Genomic DNA, 22143 nt, shown 5'->3' with positions numbered 1-22143 from the left:
TAAAAATAATGTGTATATTAATTTTTATTTATGAAATTTAATTTTTTTATGAAATTTAAAAAATAATTAAAATATTTAATTTTTGTGAAATTTATTTTTTTTTTAAAAATAATTAAGAATATTAAAAAAATTGTGAAATTTAATTTTTTAATTTTTTTAAAAAAATAATTTAGAATATTAAAAAAAATTGTGAAATTTAAAAAACAATTAAGAATTTTTAAATTATTTGTTTGGATAGAAATCTGTTAACGAATGGATTGAATGGATTTTATCCCTTAATGGATGAATTGGATTAGATTTTTATTAAGAGAATTTAGTGGATTGTAATGGATTAATGTATTGGTTTGATTCATCCATTAACAATCCAATCCATATCCATCCAATCCATCCATTTTGCCACCCCTAATGAAGACATAGTTTTCATCCGATTTTGTATCCAATTTTTTAAATCCTCTAAGACCCATGAATGAATGTTATTGGATATTTAAATCCTCTAAGACCCATGAAAAATATCCCCCTTCCTGTGAATTTAAACATTACTAAATTCTATTTGGTCAATTGATGGGAGAAATGTAAAGAAGATTGACCAATTGCTGGTCCATCCTGAGTGTCACTTCCATGCCCGTTTGTCCGCTTTTTTAACGTGCATATCGTTAAAACATAAATATATTTTTTTTCAAAACATTCATTCATTCGGTGTGAGAGAGAGATTGCATATAAGAAAGTTCACACAAAAATATATTCATTTACATTTTGATGTTGTGCGTATTAAAAAAGCAGACAAACGGGCACGAGAGTGTCCGTTTGAAGGCTAATATATTATAATAGCATTGCAGACACTGCTTGGTGGTGGATGGTGTATGAAGACATAGTTTTCATCTGGTTTTGTATCCAACTTTTTATTTTGTTAAATTGTTCTAATTAATATAGTGATTTATTTTTATCCAATAAAGCACGATCATTTTTCATTCTCTGAAATATATGAAACTAATATATACAAAATTAGGGTTGAGTCTTGAAGAAACATGGACAGAAAGAGAGATCGAAGAAGGTGAAAGACAACATATAAACGACATAATAATCATTCGGTGAGAGATCATTTATATTTTGATATTGTGTGCATTAAAAAAGCGGACAAACGGACACGAGAGTGCCCGTTTGAACGCTAGTAATAATAAAAAAAATAGAGAGGATCTTAGAATGGTTTATTTTGGAAATAAAAAAAAAATTATTTGAAGCGTTTGATAAACAAAGTGATTAATATTTTGAATATCCTCTTGTCACGATTTAGTAATAAAGATTCTAATTATAACAACTCAATTTTTTACGGTCAGGATAATTTATTAATATAAACTAAGACAATTGTTTTTTTGCTCAAACTATGTTTATCTAACAACAAACTTTAATTGTGTGAAAAGAAAACTTTAATTTTTAAATAGACTTTTGTAATCAAAAACATATTAAAACACTAATTTTTATATCACAATTATTTAATGAACAAGATTGGTTATAAAATTTATTTTCAATGGTTGAGGTGGAAGATATTTCTTACCATTTTGAAGATAATGAGGAGATAATTAAATAAAAAAAGTTTATCTATATAAATAGAATGGGTAATGCTAACGAGTGCCCAGGGGCATTGGTTAAGAGTTTAAAATGGTACATTTTGCTTATTAAATACTTTTATTAAATGTAGTGAAAATTAAAATAATTGACTATTGTAAGAAATAAAAGGTATGTTTTTCTTAAATACACTTGTATTCAATACATTGCAAGTTTAAATAATTGATTTATTTAAAGAATGTTTTTTATATTTGGAATGCTTAACCAGTGCTCGCGGGCACTCGTTAGCATGACCCAAATAGAAATAGGGGTGTAATTAGTTCAATTTGAATTGGTTTTTGATTAAAAAATATTCGAATTGATGATCTTTATCAGTTTGGTTTGATTTGGTTTTTAGTAATTTTTAAAAATAAAATCAAACCAAATTAATCGGTTTGATTCGGTTCAATTGATTGGTTTACAAATGTTTATTTTCAAATATTATATTAAATTCTATGTTGTCCACTGTTGTGTTTTTCGAAGTATTATATGCTATTATTAAAAAAAATTATATAATTTATTTCATGCTCTATTTTTTCTAATAACTTACAATTTGTTTTAATCCATACGAAACAGTGACATAATTTCTAATGCATCATAAAATAAGTTCATTATCAAATATAAAAGTTGATACTTGCCAACAAAACGTTGGAAATGAATTTGAAAGTTTAACAAATAAAACACAACAATAAACACTAAAAGTTTCAATACACCTCAAACACACACACACCAAAAAATATTTTGCAACAAGACTATAAGGAATTATGTTGAAGAAGACAAAACAAAATAGGTTAAAAAAAATGAAAACACGAAAAAGACGACCATAACATATAATAACGATGGTAGAGAGCAACAGTGGTGGCGGACAGTGAGAGCAATAATTTAGTGAGAGCAAGTTTGTGTGACTAATGATTTTTACTTTCTATGTTTTGAGTTTGGTTCTAGTTGTGTGTTTTATAGAAGGGAATGAAGTGTAAACAAAAATGGAGAATGGTTTGATCGACTCAATAATTAGGCTTAATGATGGTTCGATTCATCAATTTGACGGTTCCAAAAATTAAAACTTATAATCAAACCAAACCACCTCAATTTTTATTGGTTTAATTTGGTTTTAAAACTGAATCTGAATCAATTAGTTTTTTTTCCGGTTTGATTTGATTTAGATTTTAGTTTAGTTGATTTTTTATCAATTATACCTAGGGTTGTATTTGGGTCGGTTTACCCGAGATCCACCCGAAAATCAGCCCAATAGAACCAGATCAATAGATCGACCGAAATGCTACTCGGTCCAATCAGCCCTACAAAACCAAATCAAATATCCAATTCCATCCAAATTCTAGTCAATAACAATCAACACAAATTTCAGTCTCATTCAAACCAAGTATCTGGTAAGTACCCGAAAGTATCGATCCAGTTTCAGTTAAAAATAAAGTCCATCACTATTTCGGTCTGGTCTCTGTTTACCCGATTATTATTTCAATCCATTTCTCGGAAGAATAAATACCCGGACTGAACCGAAAACAGCGGTAATTACACCCCTAAATAGAAATGAAGGAAATGGAAGTGCGGTGGGACTAGAGAAGTGACTTGTATTTGACTCCGAAGGTAGTTGTGTCTAAAACAGCCAAGTAAAGACAGAACACTATCACTCTACTCTCCCAACCATATCACTATTCATTCAACCACACCAAACTATTCTCCTTCTCTCTCCCTACAACTTCAATTCAAATCCTTTATTTTATTATCCCATTCTTCCCTCGCTCTTAAACAAACCTACAGGGCTACATTCGGAATTTCCAATCTTCCCATGGATCCAGCACCAATAATCGACACTCCGCCCAATACGCTGTCGTTTCACCCACCGGAGATCTGGCACTTCCCACCCTCCACAACACCGCTGTTCGAGCAAGGCTTCGGAGCTTTCGCAACGGAAGTTCCCGGTAAAGAACTTGCTGGTTCTGAGCTCAGACTTCCGAACCATGGCCGGAAAAGGCGCGGCGCGGAGGAGGATTCTGTTAAAGGCGTTTCCACCAGCAACGACGTGGTAATTTCTCATTCCAATGTATGATACAAATTTCGCTCTATGATAAAGTTTGTATTATAGTTGATTGTGCAATTCGGTATTTTAAACATGTGGTTAGGTTTCAATTGCATTATGAACTTGAGTTAAAGTCTAATTAATTACTGCAACAAGTAACATTTTTGCTTTATTTGCTTTTTGATTGAAAATTAAAGGGTTAAGACAAAAAATATTAATGTGCAATTCAGTATTGTAATATGAAAAATGGATAGGTTTCTTGTAAATTGCTGAAAAAGTTAATTTATTTCGGTTGGAATGGAATTTAAGTTTTGTTATTGGAGTTGAGGTGGGGAATTTGGGTTTTGCAGAATGATGATGATGGTGGTGATGGAAAAAGGATGAAGACATCAGGGAAGAGTAAAGATGAAGAAGAAGTAGTAGGAGAAGAAAACAGTTCAGGAAAGCATGCGGAAAAAACTACGGATGAGAGGCATCCTAAGCAAGATTATATTCATGTTCGAGCTAGAAGGGGTCAAGCTACTGATAGCCACAGTCTTGCTGAAAGAGTATTTTTCTACTCCTTCATTCTCACTAATTTTGTTGTTATTGTATGTATTGATGAGAATATATCTCGAGATTAACGATTTGGATAGAACATTATGGCGGAAGTTGATCCATGTAGCCGATCTCACTTAGTGGGATATGGCTTGGTTGTTGCTGTTGTATGTATTGATAAGAATAGATTGTAGATTTTGATCCTGGAAAATACGGCTTGCTTGAGTTGCTTTCTTCTTTTTACTTTGTAAAGTTGACAGCTTAGATTCAATAGGCTGAACTTGTCAATAAGTTGAGAACTTCGAGGACCAAATTTGAATATAAGTAAAAAAATACTACTCATATTTGGTAGTCTTAAATATAAGTAAATTTGAATACTTTCATTATGTTTATTGATATCATTTCTAAAAGCCTCCTAAACTAATATAAGTGTTACTTTAGAAAGACTTTTATTCTCGTAAAAGGCAGTTTTGTGAATGTACATACTTTTTTTGAGATCGAGAAGATTAATTGCAGTTAACTAAATTTCTTAATCATTATGAGGTAGGTACTTTTGTTTTGCTTATAATTGAGAACAAAATGAGTATTTGTTAAATAGTTTTTTTTTTTTTTGATAAAAGGGAGGGCCTAAGCCCAAAGAAGAAAAGCTACAACGGAAGAACACGCGGGGTTAAATAGTTGTTTAGTTTTAGGTAACTTTTGTGTATTTATTTCTGAGGATCTTTTTCTTAACTGGAATAGTTGTAATTTAGAGGCTCGCACACTGGCTCAACTATAGGACTTGTCATGCTATCTGAAAATTCCCTTAAAAAGTTGGGTTAGGAAAATGAAACTGTTACAGAAATGGGAGGAAATATTGCAGTATTGGGTATTATGCAATTGGAGTAATATTGACTCAGTTTTCTAATGAAATACCGTGGACACTGACAGGCTAGAAGAGAAAAGATTAGTGAAAGGATGAAAACTCTTCAGGATTTAGTCCCTGGTTGCAACAAGGTATGGTTATCTTACTGGCTGTAGAATTTTGTCTCTGCTCTCACCATATTTTCAGGTGTATAACTAAAACACAAAAATAAGCATAAATGACGAAGAATAAAAGGTGTTACTTTTCATATGGGAAAAAAGAACAAAATCATCCGTTATATTTGTGTTTGTAAATCTCGGATAAGATTAGCCGACAATATCTTATATTCCTTATGGCTGGTTTATTTGCTTTTTTATGCAGGTTATTGGGAAAGCATTGGTCCTTGATGAGATAATCAATTATATCCAATCACTTCATCACCAAGTAGAGGTGTGAATTATTTATCTGATGTTATCACTCTATTATAAAAATATAATGCTTTATAGTTTATTTCTGAGTCTTGTAATTTTAATTCACATCACAGTTTTTGTCGATGAAGCTGGAAGCAGTAAATTCAAGATTGACACCTGGTATTGAAATGTTTCCTCCTAAAGCTGTAAGTATTTAACACCATCCTTACATTTTGACATTGTATTCTATATATCTAAAATCCAAATAACTTGAAAGTTGGTTTTATCCGCTTTATTTATATCATCACATCCGTTGGTGAGTTGAGTATAACTGCACTTGTTATATTACAAGGATACTGGTTTTGGTACTGTTACTTAAAATGCATTTTTTGTAAACATAACTACCAACATCTACTGGAATTCATAAATCTTTCAAACCTTGTTATGCTTACAGAAAGTGCATTTTAAGTGGAAAAGAAATCAACAACACAGAATTGCTTTTAGTTTTTTCCATAAAATATTTTAGTGACCAAAATGGACATAGCCAAAATTAGAGGGTTTAAAAGTGTAATTAAGGCTTCACTTTTTAAAGTAAATCTATCTCCATTCTTATGAGACATTAACTTGTGTTTCAGTTTAATCAACAAACATATGATGCAACCCCCATACCATTTGCTTCACAAGCTACAAGAGAGTACAGCCGCGGTTCATCACCGGAATGGTTACATATGCAGGTGGGAGGTGGTTTTGAAAGATCAACGTAATCTTAAAATTTCATCGGTTAATAGAAATTTTAGTCTCTACTTCAGAGCTCCCATAAATCATATACTCAAGGTATTAAAGTCCACATGAACACTTGATTCCGTTTTCTAAACCACACTGTCGCATCGGTTAGTATTTATTTAAGCAACTTCATTTGTAAGTGTGTTGGATATGAATTCATTTACATAAGATGTAGCTTAGTAGACTAGGTTTTATATGCTGGCATTCTTCATAACTTTTAAAATTATCATTGTTGTAAAAGAATGGTGCTTGTTCTTAATACATATTATTGGTTATATATTGTATATTGGTCTCAACATTCTTTTTGTAGACTCAACATGGTGTTTTGTTTGTCAAGCTGTGTTGAATAAATTTTTGGTTTGGTTTAGTCTATTCAGCTCATGTAAAGATCTTGAATATCAGAGTTTGCAAATAATATAGATTACTCTATTGCTTGTCCGTATTAAAAGGACACGTATGTTAGAGATTATGGACATGGTCCAGTTAGGAGGATTTAACTTGCCACCCTCAAGTTGAACCTGACAACCCCCAAGTTGAACCTGACAATCCAAAAATTAAATCCGGCACTCCGGTGCTATTACTCTTATGCCCTTACACTACTGGGGCCCAATTGCAAAGGGTTGTAACCAAAGGAAACCATTTATAATCTATAGAAAGAGGCACACATAACAGAACTTAACCAAGCACAAAACTAGTGTGCATCTTTTTCAATAATATTCTGGAATGAGCTTCCATGATTATGGCCATATAATGCAGATACCTAATGTGGTTGGGTATGAAGTCAATTTTTTCAAAAATATGAACACAATACCAGGATAGTTTGTGTATGATAAGAGAAAATGGCAATCGAAGCAGTGGCCACCTTTTGTGAGTTCATTAAATGATCAGTACATGTTGCTACAAGTAAAACACTTGTTAGTTTTGGTCAAAATTTCTTTGGAACCTGATGAAGAGGAGCCAAAATTTCTTATTCTTACAAATGTAGAGTTTCCCTTTATGGACAAGTCTCAAAGAGATGCAAACTATGCAAACTATACACCTAACGTTGTTAAGACCGTTAAGAATATGCATTACTTGATATTGAGGAGGAAATACACCCATCTATCAAAGAACATAAAAGTGAAGTAATGGTTATGGTTAAAGGAATATTTAACTGTGTCAATTTTAAGGAACCCTCACATGTCGTCTATGCAACATCAACAAATATGGTTATTAATTTGAAATTTTTATGCATCTTTATAAGAATTGAAACATGATACTGCCATATTGAAAAGGGAACATAGAAGTTGGAACATATTAAGAACTTCAAATGAGTCTCTTGTTTTCTCTGGCTGAGTTGTGATTCATGATGGATTAGTTCCTCTACAAGTAGAAGAAAATAAGGAGATTTTCTGTGTAGACCCCTATGGGGAGAACCTGTGAAAATTCAAAATTATCCTTATTTCGGAAATGCATTTTCGAAGTTTATTTTTTTTTTCAAATTTTTTTAGAATTCGTAAATACATTTCCGAAATCATCAAATGGGGGTGTTTTCGGAGATGCATTTCCGAAAACACCTTTTTCACATTTTTGGGTTATTTCGGAGATACATCTACGAAATATGCAGAAATTGTTTTTTATTTTGTTTTTCTTACACTTTTTTGTTTTTTTAGTCCCGTATGAAAAATTAAACAACAACAACGCTCGCAATAAATAGTGTTTGATATGAATAAAATATAACTCGAATAAAATAAGCGACATATTTATATAAAATACTAATATTATATATACAACTAATAGTGTACGAAAGTGCACGTAAATGTCAAGAAATACAAGCCAAATACAATAAAGTCAAAGAATAATAAACCAGCACACCCTACTGAGTATGCTTAACCCTAACGCTCTGGAACCTCCTCTGCCTGGTATATGCCGCCGCACCGCCCGCGTCACCGTTCATCCTCTCCACGACTGCAACCTCCTCTAGACCGCCCTACGCGATGATACCTTGGTCCAATGCGCCCCACCCAAGCATCTCTATCCGCTTGCATATCGGAAGGAAATCAGTGATATGGTCATCCTCAGCCTGCTGGTTCTCCAAGATCTCCTCATATGCTGGCTTAGGAGCGCCGGGAGCGTCGGGTGTCATCAGAGGATGTGACACCCGATAGAACCATGTCACGTACCGCTATACACAATGCCACTCCTGGGTGGCTTGCATGCGACAATACTCCTCTGTGACCAAATGATGCGCCCAATCCTCAAATATGGCAATGAGCTCCACTCGGGTAACTGTATCGAGTGTAACACCCATATAATTTTAATTTTAATTTAATTTGAATATTAGATTAATAATTATAATTATTATGGATTTTATGAAAATAATGGAAAAATGATGGTTTATGGCATTTGGGCCAGGTGAGAGATTAGTAAGAAGAGGGGGTGTGGTGTAGTAAAGCCCTTACTAATTTAATATTATTTTTCATAAAATAATTGGAATTGGGAAAGAAGGAACAGAACGTGAAAAGAGAGAAGTTGGAACACGAAGAACGTGAAAGAGAAACAAAGAGGAAGAGACCAAAGATCAAGAAATTTGGCTAAGGTAAGGGGGGACTCTTCCAATTACCATCTCTTATCGTAATTATGGATGATAGTGCATCATTGGTTGTGTTGTTGAGTCAATTTGATTTGTATGTCAGAGTTAGGTTTTTGGGATTCTAGGAATTGATTAGAATTTGGGTTTTTGATGTATGAATTGATGTATGATGATAGTCTAATGAATATGAATGAATCCTATGAATAAAAACGTGAAAATGGACTGTTTTAGACTCAAAATCGTGGACTGGTATGAGTAGAAACGAGTGAGAATTGGACTGTTACGAGACTGCAGAAATTTTGGAAAATGACTGCCTTTTCGCGTATGGAACAGTGTCATACGCGTATGAGATGATGATGATACGCGTATGAGGGACACTTCCCAGGGGCAATATGCGTATGATACGCAGCTGCCTTGTCCCAAGGACCATGTACTGGTGATTTGCGTATGAGGAGCGTATCAGATGCTCATACGCGTATGGGAATTTTAAAGAGGAAATTGGTTCTGGTGATACGCGTATGGCAAGGCTGATACGCGTATGAGTTTGTTTTTAGGCCATTTTGATTCTGGTGAAACGCGTATGATACGCGTATGAAAAAGGGTGATACGCGTATGGGTTTGGTTATACGCGTATGGTCGCTGTGTTAAAAATCCTGTTTTGTGATTTCTTTGAAAGTTCAATGATGCGTAACTTTCGATCTGTAGGCCTGTTGTGCGTACTGTTTGAGGACGATAAACCTTGTGATATGATCTTGTGTTTTAATGATGATTTGATTTATATTTGAATGATGCTAATGTATATATGAACATGCTTTAATAATAATGATGATGATGATGATGATGATGATGATGATGATGAAATGAGTATAGGATGATGTTACTCATAGAATGATGGTGATGAAGTATGTTGTATATATGTTTGCATGCATTCATAACCATTGATGAGGGCTGAATCCTAACGATGAGAGGATTCAGTGAAGGGCAAGATTCCCATTGTGTGGAATCTGTGCTGGCAGGGCCGTATCTGGATGATGTTAGATCGGTCGGTGGATGATTTCCACTGGTGATGTTTGGTACCACATGCATAGAGTCAGTTGCATTCATATGCATGAATTTGATAACATGACTAAATGTATTTCATTGTTATGTTTTGGTGTTATGTGATTGTGTGGATGATAGATTATCTGAATATAGATGAATTGGGTGAGCAATATAACTATTGATGTATTGTTATTTGTAATGCAATAATATTTGTTAATTGTGAATGAGACTCGCCCTTACACTATATTTTTCAGGATAGCGGCTCCGACTCGGTGAGGATTAGCTCATGAGTCGATATGTTGTTTAGCGTCGGGTCATGCTCTGATAGATGTAACACTAGGGGAAACGTTGTTTTAATGCTTATGATAATAACTCTGTTTTATTTAATTTATTTTGAGGATTGAAAGCATTGATGATGTAATGCTAGTTATGATGATTTATTCCGCTGTGTAAACATGAGATTTTTGCTTTATGAGTTATGTTAAGATGTTTCTTCCGTGAATGCATGACGTACGACAGATGATGTTTATTTTAATTATTATGAATTGTGACGCCCTTGTGCATGTTACTCTGATTGAATTGTTTAATTGCCGCGGGGTTTAGAAGGGTGTTACATCGAGAGCAGCCTCAAACGGTGGCCTCGGTATCATCTACACACGTGCAAACTTCCTTATGCACCGCTCCGGCAAATACCTCATCATGGTGTTGGCCCCGCATGCCAAACAGCCAGAGTATAACGCGATGCGGTCAAATGGAACAACAACAGTGTAGTCACGGAATGGCGTCCAACGAATGTCATCGTGAGCTATGCGGTCGAGGTACCCGCGATATGGTCCCACTGCATTGTCCCCCTATGGAGAACGTATCGGGAGGCTCTGGGAAAAGCGTCATCGTACGCAGGAACAATGGCGAAGCCGTGGATGTGGGGGAGGTAGAAGATGATCCAGCCCTGAAAGACAAACACGATAATGTATTAAAAATAAATATGAACCATAAATAAATGCGTAACAATTAAAATGAAACGTATCGTCAAGAGTGTGGCAGATCCAGTTAACTGCCTGGTCCTCCAGTTGAAGGCTTCATCCAGCTTCTGGTATAGGTATACCAGAAAAACTGACCCCCAGTTCCACTAGTGAATGGTAGTCAGCTCCATGAAGTAGCGGAGATAAGTCACGTTGACGTATGTTGCACTCTTGTCCACAAAGATTGCAGTGCCTACCAAAAACATGAACTAGCACCGGAGAGCGCATGCACGATGATACTCCGTAAAAAGCTCGTCCTCCGCCTGCTCAGACTCGGCTGCCGCCACCAGGTGGTTCTCATACAGATCTCTCAAGCTGGAGAACCGAATATGGGCCCCGCTCGTCGTCCTACACTCAAACTCAGCCATGTATAGGTCCATACCCAGATAGTCGACCATCCACTCGATCGCCTCGACCCTCTGAATTTGGAAATGGTGCAGCAGTCTCCCTCGGATCGGCAGGTGGAGCAGACAATGCACATCGTGCAAGGTGATCGTCAACTCCCCAACCGCTCCACAAAAGCCCCCTGCATGCCGTGGCTGATGGTGGTATACCCGGTCATGCACAACCCACCTAGTCCGAAAGCAGTCACCACATCATTAAACCATTGCGCTTGCGGCTTAAAGAGATCAAAAATCTTCTGCGCGTGGTTCACCATTTTTAGCGTCGGCCTTTCCTGTTACAACAAAAACAAAAAAAAAAGATTGTTAATTAGACCGTGAAGAAAATGTGAAATAAAAAGATAAATAAAAAACGGTTAAATAATAAAGTCGGATAAATTATAAAAAATACCTCTCCCTCCCGAACACGTCGAGCGACGTGCTCATGGTAGGAAATCAGCACAGAACTGTCCCTAGGCCCTCCCGGGTAGCCCTCCTCCTCCTCCTCCTCCTCCCCGCGTGGAGGATCAGCATCAGGTATCTCCTTCTCCGCCTCCTGGTATCTCACTTCCTCCTCTTCCCGTACCTCTTCTTGACGGGAAGAAGACACTCGAGGCAGCTGACTCCTCGATCCAGATGAGGAATCAGCCTCGTCCATCTGCACGGGTAGTCGTACTCTACCCCGTCTCTGCATTGATGTCAGATGCGCCACCCGCTCACGTCTAGCCGACGCTGTCTGTGTCTCTCTCCCCTGTCTGAGTCTAGCTGGGTTGCCTGCCATTTTCCTGAAAAAATTGAAAGCCATTAGAATGCGAAACACTCAAGAAAATTAAAAAAAAAATAACTATGGGTAAAATTCGGAAGTGCACTTCCGAAATTGGTCAGGGAGGTATTTTCGGAAATGCACTTCCGAAATCCCCCATGCGAACTCCATTTTTGCAAAACTTCAAATCCTTGCCCTAGTGCATTAAAATGAAATTTTTACTACTTTCTAACACCCTAACACATCCAGTGACATATAATAACTAAAATGTACTACATTATACTAATTTCTAACACCCCTAATATCAATTTAAGTTCTAAATTGAAAGTTTTGAAAACTTACAAATTTGAAATGTTGTTGGAGGTGCTTTAGAAGTAGTTTAAGAGCCTTTGGAGTAGCCTTTGATGATCTTTGAATTTGCCTTTGATGGTGATGTAGGAGGATTGTGCGTATCAAAGAAGAAACTGCACGTCAGAAAGCATTTTAATATTTAAGCAATTTTATTTTTAATATTTAAGCAATTTCTATTTTATTTATTTTATTTAATTTTGTTTTGGATTAAAAGCCCATAAGGCCCATTAGGATTTCTTTTTGTTTGCTGTATTTAAAGACTTTTGGCATGGCCATAAGGATTATCTCTTTTATTATAATAGAATCCAAAGTTTTCTTTATTCCTGGTGGACTCTAGAGCTTATCTATAGGGTTTGCGCTTGCAACCCTATTTTTATTCAAGGTTTAGCGCTTGCTATTCCTTTGGGTGGCTTCCGACTGCGTCAGTTGGCATCAGAGCAGGTTTTCTCCTGTTCTTTTCGTAGCTTGACAACTATGGCGGATCAACCGGTGACCAAAGCAGATCTTGAGGGAATTACCACGGCTTTTACCGCGGTTCTAACTGCTTTGACTGAACAGATGGCAAATTTAGCAAATTAGGCGAACAACGCCAACAACAATGGGAATCGGCGAAGAGACAGGAGAGAGGAACCGATTAGGGTTCTACGGGGTGGAAACTGTGTCGAAGATTCGAGTTCTGATGAGGAAGAAACTTACGATGAAGAGGTTAATCATGGGAATCTATAGAACAACCATGACTATCGAGTGAAGGCTGATATCCCATTGTTCTACGGAACTATGGGAGTGGAGGAGTTTCTTGATTGGCAGATCGACGTCGACAGGTTCTTCAACGTTATGGGTGTCCTTGAGAACAAACAAGTCAAGATGGTTGCGATCAGGCTTAAAAGTACTGCAGCTGTCTGGTGGGATAAACTTGTTGTTCAAAGGCAGAGACAAAGGAAGGGGCCAGTCAGAACTTGGAGAAGAATGAAACAATTGATGCTGGAGCGGTTTTTACCGGAGAATTATGAGCAGATTCTTTATAAGATGTACATCAAGTGTGTTCAGGGCAAGAGAATCGTGACTGAATACACAGCTGAGTTCCTGCGGTTTTCTGAGCGCAATGAATTGGGAGAATCAAAAAGCTAGAAAGTGGCTCGATACATCAGTGGCCTAAAGGGATCCTTGCAGGAGAAGATGGGTTTACAGACTGTATGGACCGTAGCGGAAGCATCCAGTTTGGCTTTGAAGGCAGAATTGATGGAGAAATCCCCTCGAAGTTTCTCGTCTATTGAAAGGTACTCACCCCAAAGTAACTGTGAATCAGCAGGTGACAAGGAAAAGAATGCAACATCCTGAGATTCCAACCTTGGGAATAAGGGGGCTAGCAGCTCTAGCAGTGTGCAGCAGGGTAAAGCACCAATTCAGAGGCCGAATATTCCATATGCTAGACCCGCTATAGACACATGTTATCGTTGTAACGGAAGAGGCCACAAATCGAATGTTTGTCCAACAAGGAGAGTCGTTGCTGTTGTGGAAGAAAGGGAGGAAGATGAAGAAAGAGAAGATCCTACAATTGAGAACGATGAGTATGCCGATGTTGAGTTTGCGGTGGAAGAATCTGATGAGAGGGTAAATTTTGTGTTGCAGCGAATATTACTAGCATCCAAAGATGAAGGGCAGCGCAAGAATTTGTTCAAGACACAATGTTCTATCAAGAACAAAGTGTGTAATCTAATTGTGGATAGTGGCAGCATGGAGAATCTGGTGTCGAAAAAATTGGTAGATTATTTGAAGTTGTCCACAAAATCACGCGAGAAGCCATACAACCTCGGTTGGGTAAGTAAGGGCTCCCAAGTTCGAGTAACACTAACCTGCAGAGTTCCTATCTCCATCGGAAAATATTATAGAGAAGAGGTACTTTGTGATGTTCTTGATATGGATGTTTGTCATATTTTACTTGGTAGGCCTTGGCAGTTTGATAATGATATCACTTATCGAGGACAGGATAACGTGATGCTGTTTACATGGGGCACACATAAAATTGCTATGGCTCCTATTTTGCACTTTGATAAGAATTCAGTAGGAAAGAAGTCTAGATTCTTGATGATGATGCAGAGTGAAAAGGAGCTTGATGAGGCTATAAAAGAAACTGAATATTTCTGTCCAGTGGTGATCAAAGGGTTGATGAATGTTGTAAAGGAGGAAACAACAATTCCAGAAGAACTGCTAGGGATCCTAAAGGATTTCAAGGAGTTGACCGCAGTTGAGCTGGCAAACTATTTGCCTCCTATGCGAGATAAACACATGGAAGTTAAAGTTTTCAATATGGGAGAAGATGTGATGGCGTTTCGGCGTAAGGAGAGGTTTTTAGTTGGTACTTACAGTTACAGCAAGCTGCTAGATGAAGCTATTTATCAAGAAGAGAACTCAGGGTCGAGTTCTTCAGAAGTGAAGGAGACTGATGTAGGAGGATTGTGCGTATCAAAGAAGAAACTGCACGTCGGAAAGCATTTTAATATTTAAACAATTTTAGTTTTAATATTTAAGCAATTTCTATTTTATTTGTTTTATTTAATTTTGTTTTGGATTAAAAGCCCATAAGGCCCATTAGGATTTCTTTTGTTTGCTGTATTTAAAGACCTTTGGCATCGCCATAAGGATTATCTCTTTTATTATAATAGAATCCAAAGTTTTCTTTATTCCTGGTAGACTCCAGAGCTTATCTATAGGGTTTGCGCTTGCAACCCTGTTTTTATTCAAGGTTTAGCGCTTGCTATTCCTTTGGGTGGCTTCCGATTGCGTCAGATGGTTATGCAAATGGTTGAGAAATTTTTTGGAAAGTTCAAAAGATTTAGGGTAAATGGAAATGGGGAACAGCCAAACGCGCATTATTTCAAAAATGCATTTCCTAAATCAACATTTCGGAATTGCATTTTCGAAATATATTTTTTTACGTTAAAAAAATGTACTTCCGAAATCACTCTTTTTTTCAACTTTGAAAGGGCATTTCCGAATTAAAAGGACATTTGGGGAATTTCAGCAAGGGTGACCAAGAAGAGAGGGGTATTTAAAGAAATTCTCAAAATAAGCATAGGAAGCCATCCAAATGCAATGTGATTGAAATTGTAAGGTCGGTTCAAAGGCTTGAAACTGGCTCATCAAACTCCTAGTTACGGTGATACAGGTACACAACATATGTTTTCTGCCCCGACCCTGTTAAATCGTTGAGCTATCCAACTCTAACAAACAATGGACTATTTTATATGTGGAATTCAATGGATTTTTTAGTTTATAAATGAAACTCCAAATATACACTATTTTATAAAATACCATTGTTGAGTTATCTACTTGCAGTCGAATATCAAGAAAAATATAATAGATTATTCTATGAAACGATGTGAAAAATTGTCATTACATGGAGAAAATAGCTTATCTAAAGGCATTACCACAAATTTCGTCAATTCAAATCATCAACAAGCAAATGTCCTCACCAAGTCCACAAGAGATCCCCAAATCGGTCATGTATATAACAAGTTGGGTTCATATAGTTTATATGCTTCAGAAGTTGAGAAGATGAATACAAGATCATGGAAATTGCGTAATTATATTTTAACTTTGTTAGTATATTAAGTAATTACAATAACTACATGATTGTAATTCCTTGTATTTATGACTTATTGTATAAACCACATCCTTTAGTGTGTAATTTAGACACGTGATCAGTCGCTTTCTTCTTACTCAACACCGAGGGTGCTTTGATTCAGTTAAACCAGATAAAATATGTACCTTACCTAAAGAAAATTCCATATGGAAACTACCATCAAACAAAATTTGCAGAAGAGGTTTAGGCTATAGCACCAAATGAATTGTCCCCTTGATTGAAACTATTCCCACTGGACTGGAAGTAAGAAACTGCTGCCAATATCACACGCAGGATCAGAATTGCAGCAAATACTGTGCCACCAATGTTGCAGATAACCTGCAATTCATATTCAATATTCATTGATGTCAGTTACTACTAGACACTAGCACTTAATAACACATTCTCCAGTTATAAAGCAAAGCACTTTTGTAAGAAAGAACTACAAAATTCCAGAACCATACTTCAGCTTTAAGCGCATATAGCTTATATAGCTTCTATGATCCCAAATCCATGTGAGATAGCATAAACTACACAAATATCTCAAACTGAAACCACACATATTATCTCCTCCCACATAACTTGCCCAAGCATTATTCAGATCCATGATCTCGTATGAGAATCAACGAAGGTGTGTGTAATATGCAAAAAAACATTTCAACCCTTTTGTGCAAATACTAGTATGACCAATTCTATGGTTTAGAGAACAATAACAACCCAACCTTATTTCATTAAATAGGGTCGGCTACATGAATCAACTTCCGCCATAATGTTCTTTTTAGGATCATGCTTCTATTCAAATCGTTAATTTCAAGATCTTAATAACTTCACTTATAGTTTTTCTAAGTCTTCCTCTACCTCTAGTTGTTTGTCTCTTCTTCATCTGCTCTATTCTCCTTACCACAGAATCTACATGTCTTTTCTCTACATGCCCAAACCACCTAAGTCTATGATTTAGAAAACACAGAGATAAATATTCCGTCCTACACGTTCTTGCTTTTAAAACCACTATGGAACACAGTGATTGATGGACTATGGAGTACTCTCTTTCTATGGAGAAATACTATATGCTCACATTTTATTGCAAGCCCTCTCTTTCATCTCTTATTCACATCATGAAAATGCTTGAATACATTCAGTTGTGTTTATAAAAAGCAAAACGTCCATGAAGATAATTATAAACGGGAAGTAAAACAAACTGAGGTTTCAAGTCTTTCGACTAGCCATAAACTCTTCATTAAACCACACAATAGTGGAAAAGCAATACCTCAAGAAGTGCTTTGACAACAGAAAGTGAAGCAAGTAGCAGAGTCCCATCAACTGCAAAAGAAACCTGCATTTAAAAAAAGAAAGCAGTCAAGGGAACATTGAAAGATAAACTCCAGTACCTAAGTTTTCAAAAAAACAGCATGCAGCAGATTTATATTCTACCTTGCCTACTGCCTAGTAGTTTTTAGAAATCAAAGGGGAAACCTAGTACTAAAATTGATTTTGGAATGACTTTGAGGCGTTTGGTTCCACTGAAGTAGTATTGATTCTGTCTCCAGAATTGATTCTACTTGAAGCTATGAGCTATCGAAAAGTAAGGATACACTTGAAATTTGCAGTTAACTTTTTTTTTTTTTGCATGCAAAGAGTCTTATACAAACTCAAAAAAAAAAATAGCTTAATCTAAAAATCGATTATAATAATTTAAATTGAAGTCTTGCAATAATAACGAGGAATAGGGGAAAAAAACTTACAAGCTGAGGAGAAAATACTGATGGCAAAACAGAACGACAAGCCTTTTTAGCTTTTTTGGACATCTTCTTAAACATACTCTGCAAGAATTTTATCAACAAATCAACGCTACTCTCTGCATCATCATCTTCATCACTATCATCTTCGATTCCATCGTATCTCCCAAAAACACCATCCATCTCATATGGTTCTCCTCCTCCGCTTGAGTTATTCAGCTACAAAGCACACATAGTTGTAAAGATATGAATAAAATTTCAACTAATTCTTGAGTTAACCTTTTACAAATCATAGTGTTTGTACCTTGCTATTGCAATTGATGATTGTGAGATTTGAACGACGATTGTGGATGAGTGTAGGAGTGAAGGGTTGGTGATGAAGAATGTGAACATTGTTTGGTGAGAAGTGGCGAAGAGTGGAGCGTCGAGAGCGCGTGAGATTGATCAACTGTGTTGTTGTTGTTGCAGTAGATGTTGTTGCTGCCATTTGTGACTGAAAATTGAAGATTTTGTTTTGAGGAATTATTGAATTTTTTTTAGCCTTTTGGTGTCTTGATTATGGGTTAGTTTTAACCCGACCCAACTAGAGATCAACTAGTCTAACATTATTGGGCCAGCTAATGGCACCCCTTATATTTTAGGGGTTGCTCTTCACACCCTAAATATTGCATAGTCCGTTGAAGAGAGCCACAGAGCGTCCGCTTCAAACATGTTTCCTCGTCTTGGAGAGTTTTCAAGGCCTCTGCATGGGCCTTGATTTCCTGAAAAAAGGTTTGTCTGGTGCTCCTCTACTTGACGAGTCTTCTCCTCAATATAATCAGAAGTAACCTTTTACTATTTCTCTGCATTCTTGAGAGAGTCCTCCAGCTTAGTCACACGAGAAGCCAAAGCAGAAAGAGGGCCAAATGTTTTTGTCGTCTCTTGTAAAGAGTTAGCATCTTTAACCTCCTCTTGCAATATAGAAAGCTCTTTCTAGAGAGTAATGCACCTTAGTTTCATAGCTTCGATCTTTCCTTTTCAAGTGTTCATTTCCTAGGAGAGATTACATGGGGTCAAGGCATCTCCCCATTTAGCAGAGATAAGAGAGAAGATATAAGTAGCTTTGAACATGTCGTAGGCAAGCTCAGAAGTCAGTTTTATCTTATCCCCTTCAGAGAGATTTTGAAAGAAGGATAAATTCGACGTCGAATAATAGTGGGCGCCTACTCATGAGTGTGGGGAAGCTATGAAGAGAAGAATTTAAATATCTTTATGAAGGAAGTTATCTCCCAGAAGCACCACCCTCAATAACACGAGTCAGTTTTGAAGAACCCTCGTCTCGGGGGGGTTGCTTTTCCTCATCATAGACCTCTTTGTCAAAACTGATGGGGCTGATTCTCCCACTATTAAAGTGGTTGCAGTGTCCATAAGTTGATCCACCTCGGGAGTAGAAGTTAAAATCTCTATAGTCGGGGTAGGAGAAGGGGTCGTAGAAGGAACAATAGTTTCTAGAGGAGTGAGGGTAGAGGTAGAAGTCTCAATATTCACCATGACCCAAATACCTTGAGCATTTGCAATAGCAAGGTTGTGAAACAACTTCAACTTTGTTATCTTTTTCCAAGTTATCTGCAAAATGCAATCACACATGTAAAGAAAAGCAAAAATGTTTAGCCCTCGCCAAAAATCATTTTCCTCTCCTCTTGGCTAACTGCACTAAAAATAGCATGAGTATCAATTCACCATTTTTCTCATTTCGGAAGAGGGCACCTCACAAAGGCCAAACCTATCCTTGTAGCCAAACCCTTGAAACCAATATCGCATTTCCTCCTTCATTATCACCTTGGATGGATTGATTGATTTAGTTTACCAAACTATTTTCAAGGCCAGAACATCTTGTTTTGCCATGTTGAACCTACACAACCAGCAGATGCACTTCCTCCCCTACTAGGAAAAAGGCAACTTAATGCTAGTAGAGCTATGAAAACTTCCTCTATTTGCATAGACTTTAATATTTTACCTAATGAACCTGAACCAATAGCCGCGTGTAAACATTGTCACAAAAGATACCGATGCGACCCTAAAATACATGGGACATCCAACATGTTAGCTCACTCAAAAGTGTGTCACAAAAACCCTAAACCTTAACTAAAAGATCCCACACAATGAAACCTTGTAAGTGGTGAGGGTGGTTTTTAGGTTTAACAAGCCAAATGTTCAGTGCTCAAGCTTGTAGGAAGGCTATTACTTCCTTTGTTATTATTGATGAGCATTCCTTTAGAGTGGTAGAGGGTAAGGGCTGTAAGCAACTATGTAAACAACTATAACCACAAGTGACTATCCCATCAAGGAGGACTGTTACTAAGGATTGTTTTTAGCTTTACATAGCTGAAAAGTTAAAACTTAAAGCCTTTTTAAATCTGATTATGCTAGCATTGCACTAACCACACATTATTGAACTTCCATTCAAAATCTTAGTTATATGGCCACAACTACACACTTCATTGACAGTGCATGGAACTATCATAAAAAGATTATTAGTTTTAGTTTAACTCTAAATCACTAGGGTGACACCATTGGTAAAAAAATGGAGGATGTTTTGAAGGAATTGGGGCTTAGGAATGTGTCAACAATTACCCTTCACAATGCAGCATGTAATGATGTGGTTATGTCTTATTTGGGAGAAAGACTTAAGAGCAAGAATGCTTTAATTGGTGACAAGAGTGTTTTTTTCATATGAGGTATGCTTCCCATATATTAAAATTGGTAGTGAGAGATGTACAAAAAGATCATGAATTGGCTATTGAAAGTGTTCGCAATGTTGTCAGGTTTGTGAGGCCTTTACCATAAAGATCTTTAAATTTTAAGTAGTGTATAGAAATTGTAGGGATAACATGTAAACAAAAACTTTGCCTTGATGTTTTCACACAATGGAGTCCCACTTACTTGATGTTTGATGCTGCTGAAAAGTTCCAAGCAGCTTTTAAAAAGTTAGAGGATAAGGATCTTGGGTACATGGAGTTTTTTGACCTTTCCGGTCCACATTGTTCTATTGATTGTGAAAAATGTAACACCCCAATTTAGAATTATGTTGCTTATGTGTTTATTCTTGAATATTTTGTGATTTGTCATTTTTATTAGATTATTGGTGAGGGTGTAAGACCTTGGGTCGTGGTCAGGAAAATTTGGGCTCCAATAGGATTTTAATCATAACTTTTTAACCGTATATCCAAATGACAAGCCGTTTGAAGCGTTAGAAAGATAATACACAGAGCTATAACATGATATAGATAGGTGACATGTTTGATTATTATTTTTATGTCTAATATGTTTGTGAAGTTGATTGTTTATATGTTTTGTTAATGAGCTATGATGACTTATTATGATGATGAAGCTTGATGTTGTTGTGTGGTGCTGATGTTGATGATGTTGTTGCTGCATGTTATAATCATGCATCCATGTTGTTGGAACTTCGGTTCTAATTATGTTGTGGCCTTGATCCTATGGTGGTAGTTTGAGTGTGAGTAGTTAATTCCTGTATTGAGAAATTAGTGAAGTGTTGCCTACGATGACGGTAACGATTGTTGTTGTGCTCGGTTCAAGAGTGAATCAAATCCTAAGGTGGAGGATCTTGTATCCTATGGTGGTGGAACAGGGAGCGAAATGAACCTTTGCGTTAATAAATTAACACCACGTGCATTGAGTCAGTGTTGTTGCATAACATTTATGTGGCATTGTATAATTTTTTTGGTGTTATGTAATGTGTTGATTTATGATAGTATGTGGCTTTCATGTTGATTATTATGAATAATAGTTGTATTTGATGTTGATGATGTTTTAGGGTGTCAGAATTATGATCCGTTGATGTTATGATTGATTGTATATAATTGTTGTAATCTATCTTTTTCTTATGTTGCCTCTATGTGGGTAACACGCAGATACTCCAGAGTAGATTCAACGGAAGTAAGTGGGAGCTAGTCATTGGAGCTCACCTTTAGTTTATCATTTTATTTAGTGGAATTCTGCTCTAATCATGTAACATCGAGTTGGGGAAAATGTTTATTTCCCGACACTATTATATTGTTATGTTTGATGTTACATCCTATTTAACTGTTGAGACGATCTAAGATGCATGATTGACAGGTGCAATCCTTTTGATTATGTCATAACGTGTTTATTATGTGACTAAACGTTTTGAGTTGAACTATACTTATTTTAAATATGTTTCCACGGCAAAAAATTTCAGATGTGTTTTGATGTCGTGTAGACATCATAAAAGTGAAGTTTGAGATTAATAACATGATTTGGTGTAACCCGTGTTATGGATACGGTTATTTAATTTATTTTTATGAATGTGACACCCTTGTGGTTGCTTTTATCCATTAAAATAATTGATAATTACGTGGGGGGTTTAGAAGGGTGTTACAAAAAAGCTAGGGCTTTTGTGATTTTTTTGAAAACATTCT

At 36.3% G+C, this 22143-nt stretch overlaps 2 protein-coding genes across 3 annotated transcripts; one reads left to right on the top strand and one right to left on the bottom strand.

Annotated features, from left to right (window-relative positions):
- Positions 1-3176: 3176 nt before the first annotated feature.
- On the top strand, positions 3177-6510 carry LOC131651574 (transcription factor BHLH094-like). Of its 2 annotated transcripts, none has more exons than XM_058921232.1 (6): positions 3177-3664; positions 3991-4188; positions 5108-5173; positions 5403-5471; positions 5566-5637; positions 6067-6510. In XM_058921232.1, exons 1-6 carry the CDS (start codon positions 3410-3412, stop codon positions 6193-6195), a joined length of 789 nt encoding a protein of 262 aa, XP_058777215.1. In that variant the 5' UTR covers positions 3177-3409; the 3' UTR covers positions 6196-6510. The 2 variants fall into 2 exon arrangements, with proteins under 2 accessions (XP_058777215.1, XP_058777216.1); XM_058921233.1 differs by having other exon boundaries at positions 3181-3646.
- Positions 6511-15777: 9267 nt separating this feature from the next.
- Positions 15778-18225, bottom strand: LOC131651573 (protein SHORT HYPOCOTYL IN WHITE LIGHT 1). The gene is made up of 4 exons (XM_058921231.1): positions 18006-18225; positions 17708-17920; positions 17233-17298; positions 15778-16304 (listed from the first exon to the last, which is right to left on the bottom strand). Exons 1-4 carry the CDS (start codon positions 18186-18188, stop codon positions 16170-16172), a joined length of 597 nt encoding a protein of 198 aa, XP_058777214.1. The 5' UTR covers positions 18189-18225; the 3' UTR covers positions 15778-16169.
- Between the last annotated feature and the right edge of the window lie 3918 nt (positions 18226-22143).

This window comes from Vicia villosa, linkage group LG2 (genome assembly GCF_029867415.1).
Source record: "Vicia villosa cultivar HV-30 ecotype Madison, WI linkage group LG2, Vvil1.0, whole genome shotgun sequence".
Lineage (NCBI taxonomy): Eukaryota > Viridiplantae > Streptophyta > Magnoliopsida > Fabales > Fabaceae > Vicia > Vicia villosa.
The sequence above is the reverse complement of the archived record's forward strand: the minus strand, read 5'-3'. Positions and strand labels throughout refer to the sequence as shown.

What these genes read in the sequence shown, in the direction of transcription:
- LOC131651574 (XM_058921232.1), top strand. Translation starts at nt 3,410, where the DNA reads ATGGATCCAGCACCAATAATCGACACTCCGCCCAATACGCTGTCGTTT. An exon ending in CACTTCATCACCAAGTAGAG is followed by an intron (nt 5,472 to 5,565) that starts GTGTGAATTATT and finishes TTCACATCACAG; the next exon opens with TTTTTGTCGATGAAGCTGGA. An exon ending in AAATGTTTCCTCCTAAAGCT is followed by an intron (nt 5,638 to 6,066) that starts GTAAGTATTTAA and finishes CTTGTGTTTCAG; the next exon opens with TTTAATCAACAAACATATGA.
- LOC131651573 (XM_058921231.1), bottom strand. Translation starts at nt 18,188, where the DNA reads ATGGCAGCAACAACATCTACTGCAACAACAACAACACAGTTGATCAAT. An exon ending in TCATCAATTGCAATAGCAAG is followed by an intron (nt 17,921 to 18,005) that starts GTACAAACACTA and finishes TGTGCTTTGTAG; the next exon opens with CTGAATAACTCAAGCGGAGG. An exon ending in CAGTATTTTCTCCTCAGCTT is followed by an intron (nt 17,299 to 17,707) that starts GTAAGTTTTTTT and finishes TTTTAAATGCAG; the next exon opens with GTTTCTTTTGCAGTTGATGG.